Consider the following 26683-nt stretch of genomic DNA (forward strand, 5'->3'; position numbering starts at 1 on the left):
ATGTTCCATGTGCAGTGACCGCTTTCCACGTGCAGTGTCCCAGTTTGATGTGCAGTGTCCATGTTCCATGTGCAGTGTCTGCATTCCATGTGCAGAGTCCGTGTTCCATGTTCCATGTGCAGTGTCCGTGTTCCATGTGTAGTGCCCGTGTTCCATGTGCAGTGTCCATGTTCCATGTGCAGTGTCCATGTTCCATGTGCAGTGTGTAGTGTCTGTGTTCCATGTGCAGTGTCCGTGTTCCATGTGCAGTGTCCATGTTCCGTGTTCAATGTCTGTGTTTTGTGTGCAGTGTCTGTGTTCCGTGTGAAGTATCTGTGTTCCATGTGAAGTGTCTGTGTTCCATGTGAAGTGTGTGTGTTCCATGTGAAGTGTCTGTGTTCCATGTGAAGTGTCTGTGTTCCATGTGTAGTGTCTGTGTTCCATGTGAAGTGTAAGTGTTCCATGTGTAGTGTCTGTGTTCCATGTGAAGTGTCTGCGTTCCATGTGCAGTGTCTGTGTTCCATGTGAAGTGTCTGTGTTCCATGTGGTGTCTGTGTTCCATGTGAAGTGTCTGTGTTCCATGTGAAGTGTCTGTGTTCCATGTGAAGTGTCTGTGTTCCATGTGAAGTGTCTGTGTTCCATGTGAAGTGTCTGTGTTCCATGTGCAGTGTCTGTGTTCCATGTGCAGTGTCTGTGTTCCATGTGCAGTGTCTGCGTTCCATGTGAAGTGTCTGCGTTTCAATGTGAAGTGTCTGCGTTCCATGTGCAGTGTATGTGTTCGATGTGAAGTGTCTGTGTTCCATGTGAAGTGTCTGTGTTCCATGTGAAGTGTCTGTGTTCCATGTGGTGTCTGTGTTCCATGTGAAGTGTCTGTGTTCCATGTGAAGTGTCTGTGTTCCATGTGAAGTGTCTGTGTTCCATGTGGTGTCTGTGTTCCATGTGAAGTGTCTGTGTTCCATGTGAAGTGTCTGTGTTCCATGTGCAGTGTCTGTGTTCCATGTGAAGTGTCTGTGTTCCATGTGAAGTGTCTGCTTTCCATGTGCAGTGTCTGTGTTCCATGTGCAGTGTATGTGTTCCATGTGAAGTGTCTGTGTTCCATGTGAAGTGTCTGTGTTCCATGTGAAGTGTCTGTGTTCCATGTGCAGTGTCTGTGTTCCATGTGAAGTGTCTGTGTTCCATGTGGTGTCTGTGTTCCATGTGAAGTGTCTGTGTTCCATGTGGTGTCTGTGTTCCATGTGAAGTGTCTGTGTTCCATGTGAAGTGTCTGTGTTCCATGTGCAGTGTCTGTGTTCCATGTGGTGTCTGTGTTCCATGTGAAGTGTCTGTGTTCCATGTGAAGTGTCTGTGTTCCATGTGAAGTGTCTGTGTTCCATGTGAAGTGTCTGTGTTCCATGTGCAGTGTCTGTGTTCCATGTGAAGTGTCTGTGTTCCATGTGGTCTCTGTGTTCCATGTGAAGTGTCTGTGTTCCATGTGAAGTGTCTGTGTTCCATGTGCAGTGTCTGTGTTCCATGTGAAGTGTCTGTGTTCCATGTGGTCTCTGCGTTCCATGTGAAGTGTCTGTGTTCCATGTGGTGTCTGTGTTCCATGTGAAGTGTCTGTGTTCCATGTGAAGTGTCTGTGTTCCATGTGGTGTCTATGTTCCATGTGAAATGTCTGTGTTCCATGTGCAGTGTATGTGGTCCATGTGAAGTGTCTGTGTTCCATGTGAAGTCTCTGTGTTCCATGTGCAATGTCCGTGTCCCATATGCAGTGTCCCAGTTCTACGTGCAGTGTCCGTGTTCCATGTTCCATGTTCCATGTGCAGTGTTTGTGTTCCATGTTCCATGTGCAGTGTCCATGTTCCATGTTCCATGTGCAGTGTCTGTGTTCCATGTGCAGTGTCCCAGTTCAACATTCAGTGTCCGTGTTCCATGTTCCATGTGCAGTGTCCCCGTTCCATGTGCAGTGTCTTTGTTCCATTTTCCATGTGCAGTGTCCATGTTCCATGTTCCATGTGCAGTGTCTGTGTTCCATGTTCCATGTGCAGTGTCTGAGTTCAACATGCAGTGTCTATGTTCCATGTGCAGTGTCCATGTTCCATGTGCAGTGACCGCTTTCCACGTGCAGTGTCCCAGTTTGATGTGCAGTGTCCATGTTCCATGTGCAGTGTCCGCATTCCATGTGCAGAGTCCGTGATCCATGTTCCATGTGCAGTGTCTGTGTTCCATGTGTCGTGTCCATGTTCCATGTGCAGTGTCCCAGTTCGACATGGTGTACATGTTCCATATTCCATGTGCAGTGTCTGCGTTCCATATGCAGTGTCCATGTTCCATGTTCCATGTGCAGTGTCTGTGTTCCATGTTCCATGTGCAGTGTCTGAGTTCGACATGCAGTGTCTATGTTCCATGTGCAGTGTCCATGTTCCATGTGCAGTGACCGCTTTCCACGTGCAGTGTCCCAGTTTGATGTGCAGTGTCCATGTTCCATGTGCAGTGTCTGCATTCCATGTGCAGAGTCCGTGTTCCATGTTCCATGTGCAGTGTCCGTGTTCCATGTGTAGTGCCCGTGTTCCATGTGCAGTGTCCATGTTCCATGTGCAGTGTCCATGTTCCATGTGCAGTGTGTAGTGTCTGTGTTCCATGTGCAGTGTCCGTGTTCCATGTGCAGTGTCCATGTTCCGTGTTCAATGTCTGTGTTTTGTGTGCAGTGTCTGTGTTCCGTGTGAAGTATCTGTGTTCCATGTGAAGTGTCTGTGTTCCATGTGAAGTGTGTGTGTTCCATGTGAAGTGTCTGTGTTCCATGTGAAGTGTCTGTGTTCCATGTGTAGTGTCTGTGTTCCATGTGAAGTGTAAGTGTTCCATGTGTAGTGTCTGTGTTCCATGTGAAGTGTCTGCGTTCCATGTGCAGTGTCTGTGTTCCATGTGAAGTGTCTGTGTTCCATGTGGTGTCTGTGTTCCATGTGAAGTGTCTGTGTTCCATGTGGTGTCTGTGTTCCATGTGAAGTGTCTGTGGTCCATGTGAAGTGTCTGTGTTCCATGTGAAGTGTCTGTGGTCCATGTGAAGTGTCTGTGTTCCATGTGAAGTGTCTGTGTTCCATGTGAAGTGTCTGTGTTCCATGTGAAGTGTCTGTGTTCCATGTGCAGTGTCTGTGTTCCATGTGCAGTGTCTGTGTTCCATGTGCAGTGTCTGCGTTCCATGTGAAGTGTCTGCGTTTCAATGTGAAGTGTCTGCGTTCCATGTGCAGTGTATGTGTTCGATGTGAAGTGTCTGTGTTCCATGTGAAGTGTCTGTGTTCCATGTGAAGTGTCTGTGTTCCATGTGGTGTCTGTGTTCCATGTGAAGTGTCTGTGTTCCATGTGAAGTGTCTGTGTTCCATGTGAAGTGTCTGTGTTCCATGTGGTGTCTGTGTTCCATGTGAAGTGTCTGTGTTCCATGTGAAGTATCTGTGTTCCATGTGGTGTCTGTGTTCCATGTGAAGTGTCTGTGTTCCATGTGGTGTCTGTGTTCCATGTGAAGTGTCTGTGTTCCATGTGCAGTGTCTGTGTTCCATGTGCAGTGTCTGTGTTCCATGTGAAGTGTCTGTGTTCCATGTGAAGTGTCTGTGTTCCATGTGAAGTGTCTGTGTTCCATGTGCAGTGTCTGTGTTCCATGTGAAGTGTCTGTGTTCCATGTGAAGTGTCTGTGTTCCATGTGGTGTCTGTGTTCCATGTGAAGTGTCTGTGTTCCATGTGAAGTGTCTGTGTTCCATGTGAAGTGTCTGTGTTCCATGTGAAGTGTCTGTGTTCCATGTGAAGTGTCTGTGTTCCATGTGCAGTGTCTGTGTTCCATGTGAAGTGTCTGTGTTCCATGTGAAGTGTCTGTGTTCCATGTGAAGTGTCTGTGTTCCATGTGCAGTGTCTGTGTTCCATGTGAAGTGTCTGTGTTCCATGTGAAGTGTCTGTGTTCCATGTGAAGTGTCTGTGTTCCATGTGGTGTCTGTGTTCCATGTGAAGTGTCTGTGTTCCATGTGAATTATCTGTGTTCCATGTGGTGTCTGTGTTCCATGTGAAGTGTCTGTGTTCCATGTGAAGTGTCTGTGTTCCATGTGGTGTCTGTGTTCCATGTGAAGTGTCTGTGTTCCATGTGCAGTGTCTGTGTTCCATGTGAAGTGTCTGTGTTCCATGTGAAGTGTCTGTGTTCCATGTGAAGTGTCTGTGTTCCATGTGAAGTGTCTGTGTTCCATGTGCAGTGTCTGTGTTCCATGTGAAGTGTCTGTGTTCCATGTGAAGTGTCTGTGTTCCATGTGAAGTGTCTGTGTTCCATGTGCAGTGTATGTGTTCCATGTGAAGTGTCTGTGTTCCATGTGGTGTCTGTGTTCCATGTGAAGTGTCTGTGTTCCATGTGCAGTGTCTGTGATCCATGTGCAGTGTCTGTGTTCCATGTGCAGTGTCTGTGTTCCATGTGGTGTCTGTGTTCCATGTGAAGTGTCTGTGTTCCATGTGAAGTGTCTGTGTTCCATGTGAAGTGTATGTGTTCCATGTGTAGTGTCTGTGTTCCATGTGAAGTGTATGTGTTCCATGTGAAGTATCTGTGTTCCATGTGAAGTGTCTGCGTTCCATGTGCAGTGTCTGTGTTCCATGTGAAGTGTCTGTGTTCCATGTGAAGTGTCTGCGTTCCATGTGCAGTGTATGTGTTCCATGTGCAGTGTATGTGTTCCATGTGAAGTGTCTGTGTTCCATGTGAAGTGTCTGTGTTCCATGTGGTGTCTGTGTTCCATGTGAAGTGTCTGTGTTCCATGTGAAGTGTCTGCGTTCCATGTGCAGTGTCTGTGTTCCATGTGGTGTCTGTGTTCCATGTGAAGTGTCTGTGTTCCATGTGAAGTGTCTGTGTTCCATGTGCAGTGTATGTGTTCCATGTGAAGTGTCTGTGTTCCATGTGCAGTGTCTGTGTTCCATGTGGTGTCTGTGTTCCATGTGAAGTGTCTGTGTTCCATGTGAAGTGTCTGCGTTCCATGTGCAGTGTCTGTGTTCCATGTGAAGTGTCTGTGTTCCATGTGAAGTGTCTGCGTTCCATGTGCAGTGTCTGTGTTCCATGTGCAGTGTCTGTGTTCCATGTGCAGTGTATGTGTTCCATGTGAAGTGTCTGTGTTCCATGTGAAGTGTCTGTGTTCCATGTGGTGTCTGTGTTCCATGTGAAGTGTCTGTGTTCCATGTGCAGTGTCAGTGTTCCATGTGCAGCGTAAGTGTTCCATGTGAAGTGTCTGCATTTCATGTGAAGTGTCTGTGTTCCATGTGAAGTGTCTGTGTTCCATGTGAAGTGTCTGTGTTCCATGTGGTGTCTGTGTTCCATGTGAAGTGTCTGTGTTCCATGTGAAGTGTCTGTGTTCCATGTGGTGTCTGTGTTCCATGTGAAGTGTCTGTGTTCCATGTGAAGTGTCTGTGTTCCATGTGGTGTCTATGTTCCATGTGAAGTGTCTGTGTTCCATGTGCAGTGTATGTGGTCCATGTGAAGTGTCTGTGTTCCATGTGAAGTGTCTGTGTTCCATGTGCAATATCCGCGTTCCATGTGCAATGTCCGTGTCCCATATGCAGTGTCCCAGTTCTACGTGCAGTGTCTGTGTTCCATGTTCCATGTTCCATGTGCAGTGTTTGTGTTCCATGTTCCATGTGCAGTGTCCATGTTCCATGTTCCATGTGCAGTGTCCCAGTTCAACATTCAGTGTCCGTGTTCCATGTTCCATGTGCAGTGTCCCCGTTCCATGTGCAGTGTCTGTGTTCCATGTTCCATGTGCAGTGTCCATGTTCCATGTTCCATGTGCAGTGTCTGTGTTCCATGTTCCATGTGCAGTGTCTGAGTTCAACATGCAGTGTCTATGTTCCATGTGCAGTGTCCATGTTCCATGTGCAGTGACCGCTTTCCACGTGCAGTGTCCCAGTTTGATGTGCAGTGTCCATGTTCCATGTGCAGTGTCCGCATTCCATGTGCAGAGTCCGTGATCCATGTTCCATGTGCAGTGTCTGTGTTCCATGTGTCGTGTCCATGTTCCATGTGCAGTGTCCCAGTTCGACATGGTGTACATGTTCCATATTCCATGTGCAGTGTCTGCGTTCCATATGCAGTGTCCATGTTCCATGTTCCATGTGCAGTGTCTGTGTTCCATGTTCCATGCGCAGTGTCTGAGTTTGACATGCAGTGTCTATGTTCCATGTGCAGTGTCCATGTTCCATGTGCAGTGACCGCTTTCCACGTGCAGTGTCCCAGTTTGATGTGCAGTGTCCATGTTCCATGTGCAGTGTCTGCATTCCATGTGCAGAGTCCGTGTTCCATGTTCCATGTGCAGTGTCCGTGTTCCATGTGTAGTGCCCGTGTTCCATGTGCAGTGTCCATGTTCCATGTGCAGTGTCCATGTTCCATGTGCAGTGTGTAGTGTCTGTGTTCCATGTGCAGTGTCCGTGTTCCATGTGCAGTGTCCGTGTTCCGTGTTCAATGTCTGTGTTTTGTGTGCAGTGTCTGTGTTCCGTGTGCAGTGTCCGTGTTCCAAGTGCAATGTCCTCGTTCCATGTGCAATGCCCATGTTCCATTTTCCATGTGCAATGTCCACGTTCCATGTGCAATGCCCGTGTTCCATGTTCCATGTGCAATGTCGTGATAGCCCCATGGGTTAGAGCCTCCCCCTGCCCCCACCTTGTAAGGGACAGGGGGAGGCTCTACCCAATGGGGCTATCACGAGATGGAAACCCAATATAACCGGGTCCCGGCCCAATTTCATAAAGTTTTGGCAGACTCCCATCTGCCAGAAGAGCCACGGATTTTCAACCCCCAAGTTTAAAAATGATAATATATAGGTCGGAGATCACTGCTTGTAATATTAGCAGACGAGCATTAAACGTGGATGTGTGACATTCCTCTGCCGCTACTTGAAAATCAACGGGTAAACGTTTCAATTAAAAAACGTGTAACACCATCATCACCAATAGTCATTCCAAGCCGTTAAAAGGTTAATGAAAATGCATGAGATATTTTCGATGTTTGCCCCTTTTTCTGCTGATAGCTGAATATCTACAGTGCTCACTCACCAGGTCTCATAGTTAATGGTAATCGATTCGCCTGGGCCTATCCAGTCACCATTGCTGAGTGTGCACTGGCACTTTGATGCTTTAACACAATTACCATGAACATCCAGGTATGTGCGAGATGGACAGATACAGCCATCGACTGGGATGTCAATCGCAGTGCATTCAAAGTCTCGATCAGATAGTGACACGCAGGTTCGATCACATGCTCTGGCGTTGTAACTAAAAACTTGATGATCAGGGCACATAATTTCTGAAAAAGATATACAATGGATTAAAAATACATTCAAACCCCTCTCTCAGCCTTTCTTTCCCACAGCCTCCTGTAGTTTACTCTAACAGAGAGGCTATATAAAAGACCACAGTGCAACCCTCGGAGAAATTACATATTTTAGCCATTTATTTCATATCCCCTGCCGGAGGACTCCCATAGAAATCTCAGGCGCACTTTCACAAGACATTCCATCATACAATTAATTTCTCAGCAGCTCTCTGTAGGTTTGCCATCCCTCTAGGATTGTCCTAGAGTCTTAAAACAGTGGCCTCCGAGCAGTGAGGCATAAAAAAAAGGTGTTTTTTTTTACCATTTTCTTTGAATGCTTTTGTTTATTAGTTATAAAATTATTGGAGATGGGAAAAAATGGGGCAGAGCGATTGGAGGCATGAGGCCATGTGATGAAACTTCCAGGAATACGTCCAACCCATGTTCCATGTCAACCCCAGCTCTCAAACAGCACTCTCAGTCCCAATCACTGTCTAGTGACTCGTGATAGACAAAGCACATTGTGAAGATACTTGGTGGGGACAGGATCTGGCTTTGCCAGCCTCTAACATAAATTCCGACACATTGGAGCCCAGTCAGTACGTTAGCATTTACTGACATAAATCAGCACAACTGGGTCCCCTATTACCCACTTACTCGTCTGCTGCTCCTAAGTTCAGTCGCCTACGTACGAGATAGACGCCATTCCTCCTGCCAGTGTTTTCCGAGCAGCAATAGCCCAGATTGCTGCCTACATACACTCTACATGGGGACTCCCACTTACAGTATGCACAGGCGGCAATCCAAGCATTAGTGCTGGGACGCACTGGTAGGAAGAGCAGGGCCTGCCTGGAGCTTAAGAAACTGTACTCGGGTTGGAGTAAGGGGTGGGGGTGAATTGTAGGCAAGTGGAATGGGGAATGGTCGGCAATAGGAGAGGAGGGTGGAATATTTGATCGGGGAAGAATGCACAGCAAGGGGAGGGGAAGAATATCGAGCAGTGGGAAAGGAATGGAAAGCAGTGAAAGAGAAATGGATGGAAACGACGTGGATAAGGAAAGGATATAAACTGGGAGCAGCACGAGACTTAGAGGTGGGGAGGAGAAGGGTGATGTTGGGAGCAGTGCTTTGAAGAGGAGAGGGAGGAGAGGACCAGCATTAGCTGAGGGGGAATAGGGAGGGAGAGTGGCAGCATGGACTGTGGTGAAGAGTGGCAGCATGGACTGTGGTGAAGAGTGGCAGCACGGACTGTGGTGAAGAGTGGCAGCACGGACTGTGGGGAAGAGTGGCAGCACGGACTGTGGTGAAGAATGGCAGCACGGACTATGGTGAAGAGTGGCAGCACGGACTGTGATGAAGAGTGGCAGCATGGACTGTGGTGAAGAGTGGCAGCACGGACTGTGATGAAGAGTGGCAGCACGGACTGTGGTGAAGAGTGGCAGCACGGACTGTGGTGAAGAGTGGCAGCACGGACTGTGGTGAAGAGTGGCAGCACGGACTGTGGTGAAGAGCGGCAGCATGGACTGTGGTGAAGAGTGGCAGCACGGACTGTGGTGAAGAGTGGCAGCACGGACTGTGGTGAAGAGTGGCAGCACGGACTGTGGTGAAGAGTGGCAGCACGGACTGTGGTGAAGAGTGGCAGCATGGACTGTGATGAAGAGTGGCAGCACAGACTGTGGTGAAGAGTGGCAGCACGGACTGTGGTGAAGAGTGGCAGCATGGACTGTGGTGAAGAGTGGCAGCATGGACTGTGATGAAGAGTGGCAGCACGGACTGTAGTGAAGAGTGGCAGCATGGACTGTGGTGAAGAGTGGCAGCACGGACTGTGGTGAAGAGTGGCAGCACGGACTGAGGTGAAGAGTGGCAGCACGGACTGTGGTGAAGAGTGGCAGCACGGACTGTGGTGAAGAGTGGCAGCACGGACTGTGGTGAAGAGTGGCAGCACGGACTGTGGTGAAGAGTGGCAGCACGGACTGAGGTAAAGAGTGGCAGCACGGACTGTGGTAAAGAGTGGCAGCACGGACTGTGGTGAAGAGTGGCAGCACGGACTGTGGTGAAGAGTGGCAGCACGGACTGTGGTGAAGAGTGGCAGCACGGACTGTGGTGAAGAGTGGCAGCACGGACTGTGGTGAAGAGTGGCAGCACGGACTGTGGTGAAGAGTGGCAGCATGGACTGTGGTGAAGAGTGGCAGCACGGACTGTGGTGAAGAGTGGCAGCACGGACTGTGGTGAAGAGTGGCAGCATGGACTGTGGTGAAGAGTGGCAGCATGGACTGTGATGAAGAGTGGCAGCACGGACTGTGGTGAAGAGTGGCAGCACGGACTGTGGTGAAGAGTGGCAGCATGGACTGTGGTGAAGAGTGGCAGCATGGACTGTGATGAAGAGTGGCAGCACGGACTGTAGTGAAGAGTGGCAGCATGGACTGTGGTGGAGTGGCAGCACGGACTGTGGTGAAGAGTGGCAGCACGGACTGTGGTGAAGAGTGGCAGCATGGACTGTGATGAAGAGTGGCAGCACGGACTGTGGTGAAGAGTGGCAGCACAGACTGTGGTGAAGAGTGGCAGCACGGACTGTGGTGAAGAGTGGCAGCACAGACTGTGGTGAAGAGTGGCAGCACGGACTGTGGTGAAGAGTGGCAGCACGGACTGTGGTGAAGAGTGGCAGCACGGACTGTGGTGAAGAGTGGCAGCAGGGACTGTGGTGAAGAGTGGCAGCATGGACTGTGGTGAAGAGTGGCAGCACGGACTGTGGTGAAGAGTGGCAGCACGGACTGTGTTGAAGAGTGGCAGCACGGACTGTGGGGAAGAGTGGCAGCACGGACTGTGGTGAAGAGTGGCAGCATGGACTGTGGTGAAGAGTGGCAGCACGGACTGTGGTGAAGAGTGGCAGCACGGACTGTGGAGGGAGCAGGTATGAGTACTAGTTTGAACAGGGGAAGAAGAGTACCAACTTAACTGGGTTGGGGATTGAGAAGAGTGTTTGTTAAAGTGAAGGGAGAGGAGGGAGTCGAATGCTGTATGAACTGGGAGGGTTGATTATCCTGGGCCTGTGCAGGTAGATGAGCTAAAGTTGAGCTGCGCTCAGAATCAGCTCCGAGCTCCCCGATTTCTTGTTGGGACTAATTTTAATACTGAGTATTTTGTGGGCGGATGCTGCATGCTGTGATTGAGTGCTAGAATCGAAGTCTGTGGCAGTACAAAGGGCTTTCAGGAGCTCTTTGATGAAGTCTATTCTGGGAACCCTGGGCATATTTGGAAAACTGCAGAACATAAATGCCCTGCAACGTTTCTTGATCATTTCACTGCTGGGGCTTTTTCTGCTAATTGTATTGCCATGGAGCAAGAATTAGTAACTGCATTTATCAGACTGTATTCATTTCTCAAAATACCAGGAGGAACAGAAAAATCAGGGGCCCCAGCTTTGACAATGAGTCAGCCATGGCTCAAGTCCCACTTCAGAGCTATCCGAGACGAACACTTCAGTGCAGTACCGAGGGAGTGGTGCACTGTCAGAGGTGCCATCTTAAAGGGGACATTAAACCAAGGCCCCATCTGCCTTCTCAGGAGCACGTAAAAGATCTCATGGTATTATTCGAAGAAGATCAGGGCAGCTCTGCACAGTGTCCTGGCCAATATTTATCCCTCAACCAACACAACAGATTATCTGATTATTTATCTCATCGCGGTTTGTGGGATCTTGCTGTGCGCAAATTGCCCGCCGCGTTTCCTACATCACAACAGTGATTACGCTTCAAAAGCACTTCATTGGCTGTAAAGCGTTTTGGAACATCTTAAGGTCATGAAACTTTCTTCAAACGACCCACTGCTACGGGAGCTGGAGGAGAGCAGTGATGTTCTATTTCCCTGCCATTTCTGTAAGGTGCTCAAGGCAGTGGCCTGCCGTGCATGGCAAGAGGTGGCGGAGGCAATCAAGGCAGGAACACTAACCATGGGACGTGTCTCCAGAAAGGAAGAAATTCAATGATCTCACCAGGAGGGGATAAGCAAATCTGACCCATTTCACCTCTTGCACTGTAAGTGCACCATCTGACTATCATGTTATCTCCCCACCTTCCACGTAGTTATTCCCCACCCCCCCCTCCAATTATAGTTGTGTTCCCATCAGAAGCCATGGACCACTTCACACCAACTCTCATGATGACTCCTCCTGCCCATCCACTCTTGACAAGTACTGGTAAAGGCAGCCTGCTGCTTTCACCTTCCTCCGACAGCAGATGCAGGGTCAACCTTCTCGCCTTGCAGTCCATAGGAAGAGGCCTCCATTACTTTGGGTGGGTTGCTAGGCCTTAACTAATCTGCAGATAACCAAGTTTTCTTTCAGTCTCTGCAGGGGAAATGCAGAGACATATGACGGCCAATGAAGGAGATCCACCTATATTGCATGAAAACAGGGCCCCACAGGTACAGGGCTCAAACTCGCAGGAGGAGACAGGAGATGGGGAGCTGGGGGGGTCTTCCTCAGGTGCAGAATTGGTACCACCCTGTTCTTAAGTTCCCTCCAATCATCATAATGTCCCCAAAGATCATTCAGCAGCATTACATTGCATGGAAAGTTAAAGGTTTGCAGAATATAGGTTGGAAAGCAGTCCACAGGAAGGCCTATTACCATGGTTCCTCTTTACATGCTCACAGGTAAAGCACAGTAAGCAGGTGCCAAACCCCCAACAGAGCCTGCAACAGGCACCTTGTCACAATTTCACGGTTTGGCAAACAGCAGGTCTAAGGGAATCTGGATCGATAAATGGGCGATGCACCAAACACAGGAGGCCAGGAGGAAGAGGAAGATGAAGAGGAAGCACCTTCGTGGAGGGGGAAGGTCATCATTTCTCACCGCTGCAGGGGCTGTGGACCCGTATCTCCATGACACTGCTTTCAAAAGAAGAATGCGATTGGAACATGAAAGATTGATGCAGTCTTTGGGTACTGCTCCTTTCAACTTTTACTCCATGGTGACAAGAGTAGAGGGTTCCCGTCCCACATGCCCGAATGGTCTTGACATCACAGCCTCTTTCCCAGCATCCCATAGTGGTGTGGATGGGCCCGGGGGTAAATGCGTGGGCTTCATTGTACCTTTGTCGGGATGCATTGGAAGAAGCCTGAAGGTTTGGGTGAGGTGGTCATGAGACATGCTAAGAGTGGGTGACCAGGGTTCCCTAGCAGGTTTGGGTGAGGTGGTCATGAGACATGCTAAGAGTGGGTGACCAGGGTTCCCTAGCAGGTTTGGGTGAGATGGTCATGAGACATGCTAAGAGTGGGTGACCACGGTTCCCTAGCAGGTTTGGGTGAGATGGTCATGAGACATGCTAAGAGTGGGTGACCACGGTTCCCTAGCAGGTTTGGGTGGGATGGTCATGAGACATGCTAAGAGTGGGTGACCAGGGATCCCTAGCAGGTTTGGGTGAGGTGGTCATGAGACATGCTAAGAGTGGGTGACCAGGGATCCCTAGCAGGTTTGGGTGAGATGGTCATGAGACATGCTAAGAGTGGGTGACCAGGGATCCCTAGCAGCCATTTGGTCCCTGGGTTTATTCAAATGATAGTGGAACAGTAGGTGGCTTCAGAATGAAGGAACTGTGTGAGCTACCAGGAAACCTGGCTGGCACTTGCATAATTTGTGACAATGGGTGAGACACCAGCTGGACATTGATGGATTAATAGCCCTTTCTGTCCATATAAGGAGCACTCCTCTCCACAGGAGCTTGAAGGGTGACACGTGTCCCTTCAATCCTACCATGGACTTGCAGGAATCCAGCAGGTCAAGAAAACCCAAGTTCCTGTGATTACTATTCCCTGGGCACCACGGGGAAATACTATATATTGGTTGGACCTCACAAATAAAGCATCTGTGACCTACTGCATTCTCTGGTGCACTGCCGACTGGTTAATGCAAGCAAAGTCCCCGGTGGCCCCATGAAAGCCATGACTGGAGGGCATGGTCACCTTGCTGGTCACGGGTAGCACTGTGCTGGGCCTGACAGTGCGGCTGCAGCTCATGCCACTGCAAGTCAGACAGCTGCCCCACTACTTACCTGCTGAACCTAAGCTTCTGTAAGCACTGTTCCTCACTTAGATGTAGAAAGATCCTGTGCAGACAATATCTTCGGACAATAGGATACATCTTGAAGGTGCCCTCCTCCTCTGGTACTGCTTCAACTTCCGAGCATCTAAAAGGGCTTCCTGCTCATCTTCCTCCCAATAACTCACGGATAGGGGTTTCCCAAAAGGACCCCATCCTGGTGACCTATGAACTGGCTTCCCAGCACTTACAAATTAGACCCGAGATTACCTCCATAAGGTAACGAGGTTCTATCTTTAACAAGATTGGACAAGAATTAATTGTCATTCTCCCCAAACTATGCTGCCATACCTCTCCCCGTTTTAAATTCAACCCCGCAGCCCTCAGACTGCTGTCAATGATGCCGCGGTGCCCTGGTTTAATGTAGCAGCCCAGTACCTGACTTAAAACCGCAGCAAATGGGCTCACAGATCATTGTCACATCGTAAGACCCACCAAGTCCTCTGTGTAACATAGAACGATCTCCGTCTGACACGACGAAGCATTGGTCCACTCTGAACCGCGACTGGGAATTCAGGGGCGGCCCCATGGCAGTGAAGAATAGGTGCTGCTGGGGCAATGAGACCAAGAACGTCGGTCCCAGTGTCGGTCTCAAAGGGTGGGAGCGAGATGGGGTTCAATATCTCTGTCTACTGGGCTTGGACGGGGAGAGTGCCTTTGTGAAAAGGGGGAGTGGGGAGGTCAGATGTCGGACTGTTTAGGAACTTATGGGTCTGATGAAAATCCAATTATCACAATGTTTGTTTTTTAACAATGAAAATCTATCAATTAGCAAGAATAAAAGGGCTCAAAATGAACCAGAGCATTGACACACCCGTGACTCTGTGAGTACTGACACACTCCCGGGACCCCTGTGAGTACTGACACACTCCTGGGACTCCTGTGAGTACTGACACACTCCCGGGACTCCTGTGAGTACTGACACACTCCCGGGACTCCTGTGAGTACTGACACACTCCCGGGACTCTGCTCTGTGAACACTGACACACTCCCGGGACTCCTGTGAGTACTGACACACTCCCGGGACTCCTGTGAGTACTGACACACTCCTGGGACCCCTGTGAGTACTGACACACTCCCGGGATCACTGTGAGTACTGACACACTCCCGGGACTCCTGTGAGTACTGACACACTCCCGGGACCCCTGTGAGGACTGACACACTCCTGGGACCCCTGTGAGTACTGACACACTCCCGGAACCCCTGTGAGTACTGACACACTCCTGGGACTCCTGTGAGTACTGACACACTCCCGGGACTCCTGTGAGTACTGACACACTCCCGGGACTCCTGTGAATACTGACACACTCCCGGGACTCCTGTGAGTACTGACACACTCCAGGGACTCCTGTGAGTACTGACACACTCCCGGGACTCCTGTGAGTACTGACACACACCCGTGACTCTGTGAGTACTGACACACTCCTGGGACACCTGTGAGTACTGACACACTCCTGGGACTCTTGTGAGTACTGACACACTCCCGGGACTCCTGTGAGTACTGACACACTCCCGGGACTCCTGTGAGTACTGACACACACCCGTGACTCTGTGAGTACTGACACACTCCCGGGACTCCTGTGAGTACTGACACACTCCCGGGACTCTTGTGAGGACTGACACACTCCCGGGACTCCTGTGAGTACTGACACACACCCGTGACTCTGTGAGTACTGACACACTCCTGGGACTCCTGTGAGTACTGACACACTCCCGGGACTCTTGTGAGTACTGACACACACCAGGGACTCCTGTGAGTACTGACACACACCCGTGACTCTGTGAGTACTGACACACTCCCGGGACTCCTGTGAGTACTGACACACTCCCGGGACCCCTGTGAGTACTGACACACTCCCGGGACTCCTGTGAGTACTGACACACTCCCGGGACCCCTGTGAGTACTGACACACTCCTGGGACCCCTGGGAGTACTGACACACTCCTGGGACCCCTGTGAATACTGACACACTCCTGGGACTCCTGTGAGTACTGACACACTCCTGGGACTCCTGTGAGTAATGACACACACCCGTGACTCTGTGAGTACTGACACACTCCCGGGACTCCTGTGAGTACTGACACACTCCCGGGACCCCTGTGAGTACTGACACACTCCCGGGACTCCTGTGAGTACTGACACACTCCCGGGACCCCTGTGAGTACTGACACACTCCTGGGACCCCTGGGAGTACTGACACACTCCTGGGACCCCTGTGAATACTGACACACTCCTGGGACTCCTGTGAGTACTGACACACTCCTGGGACTCCTGTGAGTACTGACACACTCCCCGGACCCCTGTGAGTACTGACACACTCCTGGGACTCCTGTGAGTACTGACACACTCCTGGGACTCCTGTGAGTACTGACACACTCCCGGGACTCCTGTGAGTAGTGACACACTCCCGGGACTCCTGTGAGTACTGACACACTCCCGGGACTCCTGTGAGTACTGACACACTCCCGGGACTCATGTGAGTACTGACACACTCCCGGGACTCCTGTGAGTACTGACACACTCCTGGGACTCCTGTGAGTACTGACACACTACCGTGACCCCTGTGAGTACTGACACACTCCCGGGAATCCTGTGAGTACTGACACACTCCCGGGACTCCTGTGAGTACTGACACACACCCGTGACTCTGTGAGTACTGACACACTCCCGGGAGTCTTGTGAGTACTGACACACTCCCGTGACTCCTGTGAGTACTGACACACTCCTGGGACTCCTGTGAGTACTGACACACTCCCGGGACTCCTGTGAGTACTGACACACTCCCGGGACTCCTGTGAGTACTGACACACTCCCGGGACTCTGTGAACACTGACACACTCCCGGGACTCCTGTGAGTACTGACACACTCCCGGGACTCCTGTGAGTACTGACACACTCCTGGGACCCCTGTGAGTACTGACACACTCCCGGGATCCCTGTGAGTACTGACACACTCCCGGGATTCCTGTGAGTACTGACACACTCCCGGGACCCCTGTGAGGACTGACACACTCCTGGGACCCCTGTGAGTACTGACACACTCCCGGGACCCCTGTGAGTACTGACACACTCCTGGGACTCCTGTGAGTACTGACACACTCCCGGGACTCCTGTGAGTACTGACACACTCCCGGGACTCCTGTGAATACTGACACACTCCCGGGACTCCTGTGAGTACTGACACACTCCAGGGACTCCTGTGAGTACTGACACACTCCCGGGACTCCTGTGAGTACTGACACACTCCCGGGACTCCTGTGAGTACTGACACACTCCCGGGACTCCTGTGAGTACTGACACACTCCCGGGACTCCTGTGAGTACTGACACACTCCCGTGACCCCTATGAGTCCTGACACACACCCGTGACTCTGTGAGTACTGACACACTCCCGGGACTCTTGTGAGTACTGACACACTCCCATGACTCCTGTGAGTACTGACACACTCCCATGACTCCTGTGAGTACTGACACACTCCCGTGACTCCTGTGAGTACTGACACACACCCGTGACTCTATGAGTACTGACACACTCCCGGGATCCCTGTGAGTACTGACACACTCCCGGGACTCCTGTGAGTACTGACACACTCCCGGGACCCCTGTGAGGACTGACACACTCCTGGGACCCCTGTGAGTACTGACACACTCCCGGGACCCCTGTGAGTACTGACACACTCCTGGGACTCCTGTGAGTACTGACACACTCCCGGGACTCCTGTGAGTACTGACACACTCCCGGGACGCCTGTGAATACTGACACACTCCCGGGACTCCTGTGAGTACTGACACACTCCAGGGACTCCTGTGAGTACTGACACACTCCCGGGACTCCTGTGAGTACTGACACACTCCCGGGACTCCTGTGAGTACTGACACACTCCCGGGACTCCTGTGAGTACTGACACACTCCCGGGACTCCTGTGAGTACTGACACACTCCCGTGACCCCTATGAGTCCTGACACACACCCGTGACTCTGTGAGTACTGACACACTCCCGGGACTCTTGTGAGTACTGACACACTCCCATGACTCCTGTGAGTACTGACACACTCCCATGACTCCTGTGAGTACTGACACACTCCCGGGACTCCTGTGAGTACTGACACACACCCGTGACTCTATGAGTACTGACACACTCCCGGGACTCTTGTGAGCACTGACACACTCCCGTGACTCCTGTGAGTACTGACACACTCCCGGGACTCCTGTGAGTACTGACACACTCCCGGGACTCCCGTGAGTACTGACACACACCCGTGACTCTGTGAGTACTGACACACTCCTGGGACACCTGTGAGTACTGACACACTCCTGGGACTCTTGTGAGTACTGACACACTCCCGGGACTCCTGTGAGTACTGACACACTCCCGGGACTCCTGTGAGTACTGACACACACCCGTGACTCTGTGAGTACTGACACACTCCCGGGACTCCTGTGAGTACTGACACACTCCCGGGACTCTTGTGAGGACTGACACACTCCCGGGACTCCTGTGAGTACTGACACACACCCGTGACTCTGTGAGTACTGACACACTCCTGGGACTCCTGTGAGTACTGACACACTCCCGGGACTCTTGTGAGTACTGACACACACCAGGGACTCCTGTGAGTACTGACACACACCCGTGACTCTGTGAGTACTGACACACTCCCGGGACTCCTGTGAGTACTGACACACTCCCGGGACCCCTGTGAGTACTGACACACTCCCGGGACTCCTGTGAGTACTGACACACTCCCGGGACCCCTGTGAGTACTGACACACTCCTGGGACCCCTGGGAGTACTGACACACTCCTGGGACCCCTGTGAATACTGACACACTCCTGGGACTCCTGTGAGTACTGACACACACCCGTGACTCTGTGAGTACTGACACACTCCCGGGACTCCTGTGAGTACTGACACACTCCCGGGACCCCTGTGAGTACTGACACACTCCCGGGACTCCTGTGAGTACTGACACACTCCCGGGACCCCTGTGAGAACTGACACACTCCTGGGACCCCTGGGAGTACTGACACACTCCTGGGACCCCTGTGAATACTGACACACTCCTGGGACTCCTGTGAGTACTGACACACTCCTGGGACTCCTGTGAGTACTGACACACTCCCCGGACCCCTGTGAGTACTGACACACTCCTGGGACTCCTGTGAGTACTGACACACTCCTGGGACTCCTGTGAGTACTGACACACTCCCGGGACTCCTGTGAGTAGTGACACACTCCCGGGACTCCTGTGAGTACTGACACACTCCCGGGACTCCTGTGAGTACTGACACACTCCCGGGACTCATGTGAGTACTGACACACTCCCGGGACTCCTGTGAGTACTGACACACTCCTGGGACTCCTGTGAGTACTGACACACTACCGTGACCCCTGTGAGTACTGACACACTCCCGGGACTCCTGTGAGTACTGACACACTCCCGGGACTCCTGTGAGTACTGACACACACCCGTGACTCTGTGAGTACTGACACACTCCCAGGAGTCTTGTGAGTACTGACACACTCCCGTGACTCCTGTGAGTACTGACACACTCCCGGGACTCCTGTGAGTACTGACACACTCCCGGGACTCCTGTGAGTACTGACACACTCCCGGGACTCCTGTGAGTACTGACACACACCCATGACTCTGTGAGTACTGACACAATCCTGGGACACCTGTGACTACTGACACACTCCCGGGACTCTTGTGAGTACTGACACACTCCCGGGAATCCTGTGAGTACTGACACACTCCCGGGACTCCTGTGAGTACTGACACACACCCGTGAATCTGTGAGTACTGACACACTCCCTGGACTCCTGTGAGTACTGACACACTCCCGGGACTCTTGTGAGGACTGACACACTCCCGGGACTCCTGTGAGTACTGACACACTCCCGGGACTCTTGTGAGTACTGACACACACCAGGGACTCCTGTGAGTACTGACACACACCCGTGACTCTGTGAGTACTGACACACTCCTGGGACCCCTGTGAGTAATGACACACTCCCGGGACTCCTGTGAGTACTGACACACACCCGTGACTCTGTGAGTACTGACACACTCCTGGGACTCCTGTGAGTACTGACACACTCCCGGGACTCCTCTGAGTACTGACACACACCCGTGAATCTGTGAGTACTAACACACTCCTGGGACCCCTGTGAGTACTGACACACTCCTGGGACTCCTGTGAGTACTGACACACTCCCGGGACTCCTGTGAGTACTGACACACTCCTGGGACTCCTGTGAGTACTGACACACTCCCGGGACTCCTGTGAGTACTGACACACTCCCGGGACTCCTGTGAGTACTGACACACTCCCGGGACTCATGTGAGCACTGACACACTCCCGGGACTCCTGTGAGTACTGACACACTCCCGGGACTCCTGTGAGTACTGACACACTCCCGTGACCCCTGTGAGTACTGACACACTCCCGGGACTCCTGTGAGTACTGACACACTCCCGGGACTCCTGTGAGTACTGACACACACCCGTGACTCTGTGAGTACTGACACACTCCCGGGAGTCTTGTGAGTACTGACACACTCCCGTGACTCCTGTGAGTACTGACACACTCCCGGGACTCCTGTGAGTACTGACACACTTCCGGGACTCCTGTGAGTACTGACACACTCCCGGGACTCCTGTGAGTACTGACACACACCCGTGACTCTGTGAGTACTGACACAATCCTGGGACACCTGTGAGTACTGACACACTCCCGAGACTCTTGTGAGTACTGACACACTCCCGGGACTCTTGTGAGTACTGACACACTCCCGGGACTCCTGTGAGTACTGACACACACCCGTGACTCTGTGAGTACTGACACACTCCCGGGACTCCTGTGAGTACTGACACACTCCCGGGACTCTTGTGAGGACTGACACACTCCCGGGACTCCTGTGAGTACTGACACACTCCCGGGACTCTTGTGAGTACTGACACACACCAGGGACTCCTGTGAGTACTGACACACTCCCGTGACTCCTGTGAGTACTGACACACACCCGTGACTCTTTGAGTACTGACACACTCCTGGGACTCCTGTGAGTACTGACACACTCCCGGGACTCCTGTGAGTACTGACACACACCCGTGACTCTGTGAGTACTGACACACTCCTGGGACCCCTGTGAGTACTGACACACTCCCCGGACCCCTGTGAATACCGACACACTACTGGGACCCCTGTGAGTACTGACACACTCCTGGGACCCCTGTGAGTACTGACACACTCCTGGGACCCCTGTGAGTACTGACACACTCCTGGGACCCCTGTGAGTACTGACACACTCCCTGGACCCCTGTGAGTACTGACACACTCCCCGAACCCCTGTGAGTACAGACATACACCCGTGACTCCGGTGAGTACGGACGCACTCCTGGGACCCCTGTGAGTACTGACACACTCCTGGGACCCCTGTGAGTACTGACACACTCCTGGGACCCCTGTGAGTACTGACACACTCCTGGGACCCCTGTGAGTACTGACACACTCCCTGGACCCCTGTGAGTACTGACACACTCCCCGAACCCCTGTGAGTACAGACATACACCCGTGACTCCGGTGAGTACGGACGCACTCCTGGGACCCCTGTGAGTACTGACACACTCCTCGGACCCCTGTGAGTACTGACACACTCCTGGGACCCCTGTGAGTACTGACACACTCCTGGGACCCCTGTGAGTACTGACACACTCCCCGGACCCCTGTGAGTACTGACACACTCCTCGGACCCCTGTGAGTACTGACACACTCCTGGGACCCCTGTGAGTACTGACACACTCCTGGGACCCCTGTGAGTACTGACACACTCCTCGGACCCCTGTGAGTACTGACACACTCCAGGGACCCCTGTGAGTACTGACACACTCCAGGGACCCCTGTGAGTACTGACACACTCCTGGGACCCCTGTGAGTACTGACACACTCCCCGGACCCCTGTGAGTACTGACACACTCCCCGGACCCCTATGAATACTGACACACTCCCCGGACCCCTGTAAGTACTGACACACTCCTGGGACCCCTGTGAGTACTGACACACTCCTGGGACCCCTGTGAGTACTGACACACTCCTCGGACCCCTGTGAGTACTGACACACTCCTGGGACCCCTGTGAGTACTGACACACTCCCCGGACCCCTGTGAATACTGACACACTCCCCGGACCCCTGTGAGTACTGACACACTCCTGGGACCCCTGTGAGTACTGACACACTCCTGGGACCCCTGTGAGTACTGACACACTCCTCGGACCCCTGTGAGTACTGACACACTCCTGGGACCCCTGTGAGTACTGACACTCTCCTGGGACCCCTGTGAGTACTGACACACTCCTGGGACCCCTGTGAGTACTGACACACTCCCCGGACCCCTGTGAGTACTGACACTCCCCTGGGACCCCTGTGAGTACTGACACACTCCCCGGACCCCTGTGAGTACTGACACACACCAGGGACCCCTGTGAGTACTGACAAACTCCCGGGACTCTGTGAGTACTGACACACTCCCGTGACTCCTGTGAGTACTGACACACTCCCGGGACTCCTGTGAGTACTGACACACTACCGGGACTCCTGTGAGTACTGACACACTCCCGGGACTCCTGTGAGTACTGACACACACCCGTGACTCTGTGAGTACTGACACAATCCTGGGACACCTGTGAGTACTGACACACTCCCGGGACTCTTGTGAGTACTGACACACTACCGGGACTCCTGTGAATACTGACACACTCCCGGGACTCCTGTGAGTACTGACACACACCCGTGACTCTGTGAGTACTGACACAATCCTGGGACACCTGTGAGTACTGACACTCTCCTGGGACCCCTGTGAGTACTGACACACTCCTGGGACCCCTGTGAGTACTGACACACTCCTGGGACCCCTGTGAGTACTGACACACTCCCCGGACCCCTGTGAGTACTGACACACTCCCCGGACCCCTGTGAGTACTGACATACTCCTCGGACCCCTGTGAGTACTGACACACTCCTGGGACCCCTGTGAGTACTGACACACTCCTGGGACCCCTGTCAGTACTGACAAACACCTGTGACCCCTGTGAGTACTGACACACTCCTGGGACCCCTGTGAGTACTGACACACTCCTGGGACCCCTGTGAGTGCTGACACACTCCCCGGACCCCTGTGAGTACTGACACACTCCTGGGACCCCTGTGAGTACTGACACACTCCTGGGACCCCTGTGAGTACTGACACACTCCCCGGACCCCTGTGAGTACTGACACTCCCCTGGGACCCCTGTGAGTACTGACACAATCCCCGGACCCCTGTGAGTACTGACACACACCAGGGACCCCTGTGAGTACTGACACACTCCCGGGACTCTGTGAGTACTGACACACTCCCGTGACTCCTGTGAGTACTGACACACTCCCGGGACTCCTGTGAGGACTGACACACTACCGGGACTCCTGTGAGTACTGACACACTCCCGGGACTCCTGTGAGTACTGACACACACCCGTGACTCTGTGAGTACTGACACAATCCTGGGACACCTGTGAGTACTGACACACTCCCGGGACTCTTGTGAGTACTGACACACTCCCGGGACTCTTGTGAGTACTGACACACTCCCGGGACTCCTGTGAGTACTGACACACACCCGTGACTCTGTGAGTACTGACACACTCCCGGGACTCCTGTGAGTACTGACACACTCCCGGGACTCTTGTGAGGACTGACACACTCCCGGGACTCCTGTGAGTACTGACACACTCCCGGGACTCTTGTGAGTACTGACACACACCAGGGACTCCTGTGAGTACTGACACACACCCGTGACTCTGTGAGTACTGACACACTCCTGGGACCCCTGTGAGTACTGACACACTCCCGTGACTCCTGTGAGTACTGACACACACCCGTGACTCTGTGAGTGCTGACACACTCCTGGGACTCCTGTGAGTACTGACACACTCCCGGGACTCCTGTGAGTACTGACACACACCCGTGACTCTGTGAGTACTGACACACTCCTGGGTCCCCTGTGAGTACTGACACACTCCCCGGACCCCTGTGAATACCGACACACTACTGGGACCCCTGTGAGTACTGACACACTCCTGGGACCCCTGTGAGTACTGACACACTCCTGGGACCCCTGTGAGTACTGACACACTCCTGGGACCCCTGTGAGTACTGACACACTCCCTGGACCCCTGTGAGTACTGACACACTCCCCGGACCCGTGTGAGTACAGACACACACCCGTGACTCCGGTGAGTACGGACACACTCCTGGGACCCCTGTGAGTACTGACACACTCCTCGGACCCCTGTGAGTACTGACACACTCCTGGGACCCCTGTGAGTACTGACACACTCCTGGGACCCCTGTGAGTACTGACACACTCCCCGGACCCCTGTGAGTACTGACACACTCCTCGGACCCCTGTGAGTACTGACACACTCCCCGGACCCCTGTGAGTACTGACACACTCCTGGGACCCCTGTGAGTACTGACACACTCCTGGGACCCCTGTGAGTACTGACACACTCCAGGGACCCCTGTGAGTACTGACACACTCCTCGGACCCCTGTGAGTACTGACACACTCCTGGGACCCCTGTGAGTACTGACACACTCCCCGGACCCCTGTGAGTACTGACACACTCCCCGGACCCCTGTGAGTACTGACACACTCCCTGGACCCCTGTGAATACTGACACACTCCCTGGACCCCTGTGAGTACTGACACACTCCTGGGACCCCTGTGAGTACTGACACACTCCTGGGACCCCTGTGAGGACTGACACACTCCTCGGACCCCTGTGAGTACTGACACACTCCTGGGACCCCTGTGAGTACTGACACTCTCCTGGGACCCCTTTGAGTACTGACACACTCCTGGGACCCCTGTGAGTACTGACACACTCCTGGGACCCCTGTGAGTACTGACACACTCGCCGGACCCCTGTGAGTACTGACACACTCCCCGGACCCCTGTGAGTACTGACATACTCCTGGGACCCCTGTGAATACTGACACACTCCCCGGACCCCTGTCAGTACTGACAAACACCTGTGACCCCTGTGAGTACTGACACACTCCTGGTACCCCTGTGAGTACTGACACACTCCTGGGACCCCTGTGAGTGCTGACACACTCCTGGGACTCCTGTGAGTACTGACACACTCCTGGGACTCCTGTGAGTACTGACACACTCCCCGGACCCCTGTGAGTACTGACACTCCCCTGGGACCCCTGTGAGTACTGACACACTCCCCGGACCCCTGTGAGTACTGACACACACCAGGGACCCTTGTGAGTACTGACACACTCCCCGGACCCCTGTGAGTACTGACACACACCAGGGACCCTTGTGAGTACTGACACACTCCCGGGACTCTGTGAGTACTGACACACACCCATGACTCTGTGAGTACTGACACACTCCTGGGACTCCTGTGAGTACTGACACACTCCCGGGACTCCTGTGAGTACTGACACACTCCCCGGACCCCTGTGAGTACTGACACACTCCCCGGACCCCTGTGAGTGCTGACACAGTCCTGGGACCCCTGTGAGTACTGACACACTCCTGGGACCCCTGTCAGTACTGACACACACCTGTGACCCCTGTGAGTACTGACACACTCCTGGGACCCCTGTGAGTACTGACACACTCCTGGGACCCCTGTGAGTGCTGACACACTCCTGGGACTCCTGTGAGTACTGACACACTCCTGGGACCACTGTGAGTACTGACACACTCCCCGGACCCCTGTGAGTACTGACACTCCCCTGGGACCCCTGTGAGTACTGACACACTCCCCGGACCCCTGTGAGTACTGACACACTCCCCGGACCCCTGTGAGTACTGACACACTCCCCGGACCCCTGTGAGTACTGACACACTCCTGGGACTCCTGTGAGTACTGACACACTCCCGGGACTCCTGTGAGTACTGACACACTCCCGGGACTCTGTGAGTACTGACACACTCCCGGGAGTCTTGTGAGTACTGACACACTCCCGGGACTCCTGTGAGTACTGACACACTCCCGGGACTCCTGTGAGTACTGACACACTCCCGGGACTCCTGTGAGTACTGACACACTCCCGGGACTCCTGTGAGTACTGACACACACCCGTGACTCTGTGAGTACTGACACAATCCTGGGACACCTGTGAGTACTGACACACTCCCGGGACTCCTGTGAGTACTGACACACTCCCGGGACTCCTGTGAGTACTGACACACACCCGTGACTCTGTGAGTACTGACACACTCCTGGGACCCCTGTGAGTACTGACACACTCCCGGGACTCCTGTGAGTACTGACACACACCCGTGACTCTGTGAGTACTGACACACTCCTGGGATTCCTGTGAGTACTGACACACTCCCGGGACTCCTGTGAGTACTGACACACACCCGTGACTCTGTGAGTACTGACACACTCCTGGGACCCCTGTGAGTACTGACACACTCCTGGGACTCCTGTGAGTACTGACACACTCCCGGGACTCCTGTGAGTACTGACACACACCCGTGACTCTGTGAGTACTGACACACTCCTGGGAATCCTGTGAGTACTGACACACTCCCCGGACCCCTGTGAGTACTGACACACTCCTCGGACCACTGTGAGTACTGACACACTCCTGGGACCCCTGTGAGTACTGACACACTCCTGGGACCCCTCTCAGTACTGACACACACCTGTGACCCCTGTGAGTACTGACACACTCCTGGGACCCCTGTGAGTACTGACACACTCCCCGGACCCCTGTGAGTACTGACACTCCCCTGGGACCCCTGTGAGTACTGACACACTCCCCGGACCCCTGTGAGTACTGACACACTCGCCGGACCCCTGTGAGTACTGACACACTCCCCGGACCCCTGTGAGTACTGACACACTCCTGGGACCCCTGTGAGTAGTGACACACTCCTGGGACCCCTGTGAGTACTGACACACTCCCCGGACCCCTGTGAGTACTGACACACTCCCCGGACCCCTGTGAGTACTGACACACTCCTGGGACCCCTGTGAGTACTGACACACTCCCCGGACCCCTGTGAGTACTGACACACTCCTGGGACCCCTGTGAGTACTGACACACTCCTGGGACCCCTGTGAGTACTGACACACTCCTGGGACCCCTGTGAGTACTGACACACTCCCCGGACCCCTGTGAGTGCTGACACACTCCTGGGACTCCTGTGAGTACTGACACACTCCTGGGACCCCTGTGAGTACTGACACACTCCCCGGACCCCTGTGAGTACTGACACTCCCCTGGGACCCCTA

General features: G+C 53.2%; 1 protein-coding gene across 1 annotated transcript in view; it reads right to left on the reverse strand.

The window, feature by feature from the left end:
• Positions 1-26683, reverse strand: part of LOC137328116 (mucin-6-like) — a 553886-nt gene that overhangs the window by 168411 nt on the left and 358792 nt on the right. The window contains exon 22 of the mRNA XM_067994296.1: positions 7015-7264. Coding sequence (XP_067850397.1) covers positions 7015-7264 — 250 coding nt within the window. The remainder of the gene's footprint in view (positions 1-7014; positions 7265-26683) is intronic.

The sequence above is a fragment of the Heptranchias perlo genome, chromosome 12 (genome assembly GCF_035084215.1).
Source record: "Heptranchias perlo isolate sHepPer1 chromosome 12, sHepPer1.hap1, whole genome shotgun sequence".
NCBI lineage: Eukaryota > Metazoa > Chordata > Chondrichthyes > Hexanchiformes > Hexanchidae > Heptranchias > Heptranchias perlo.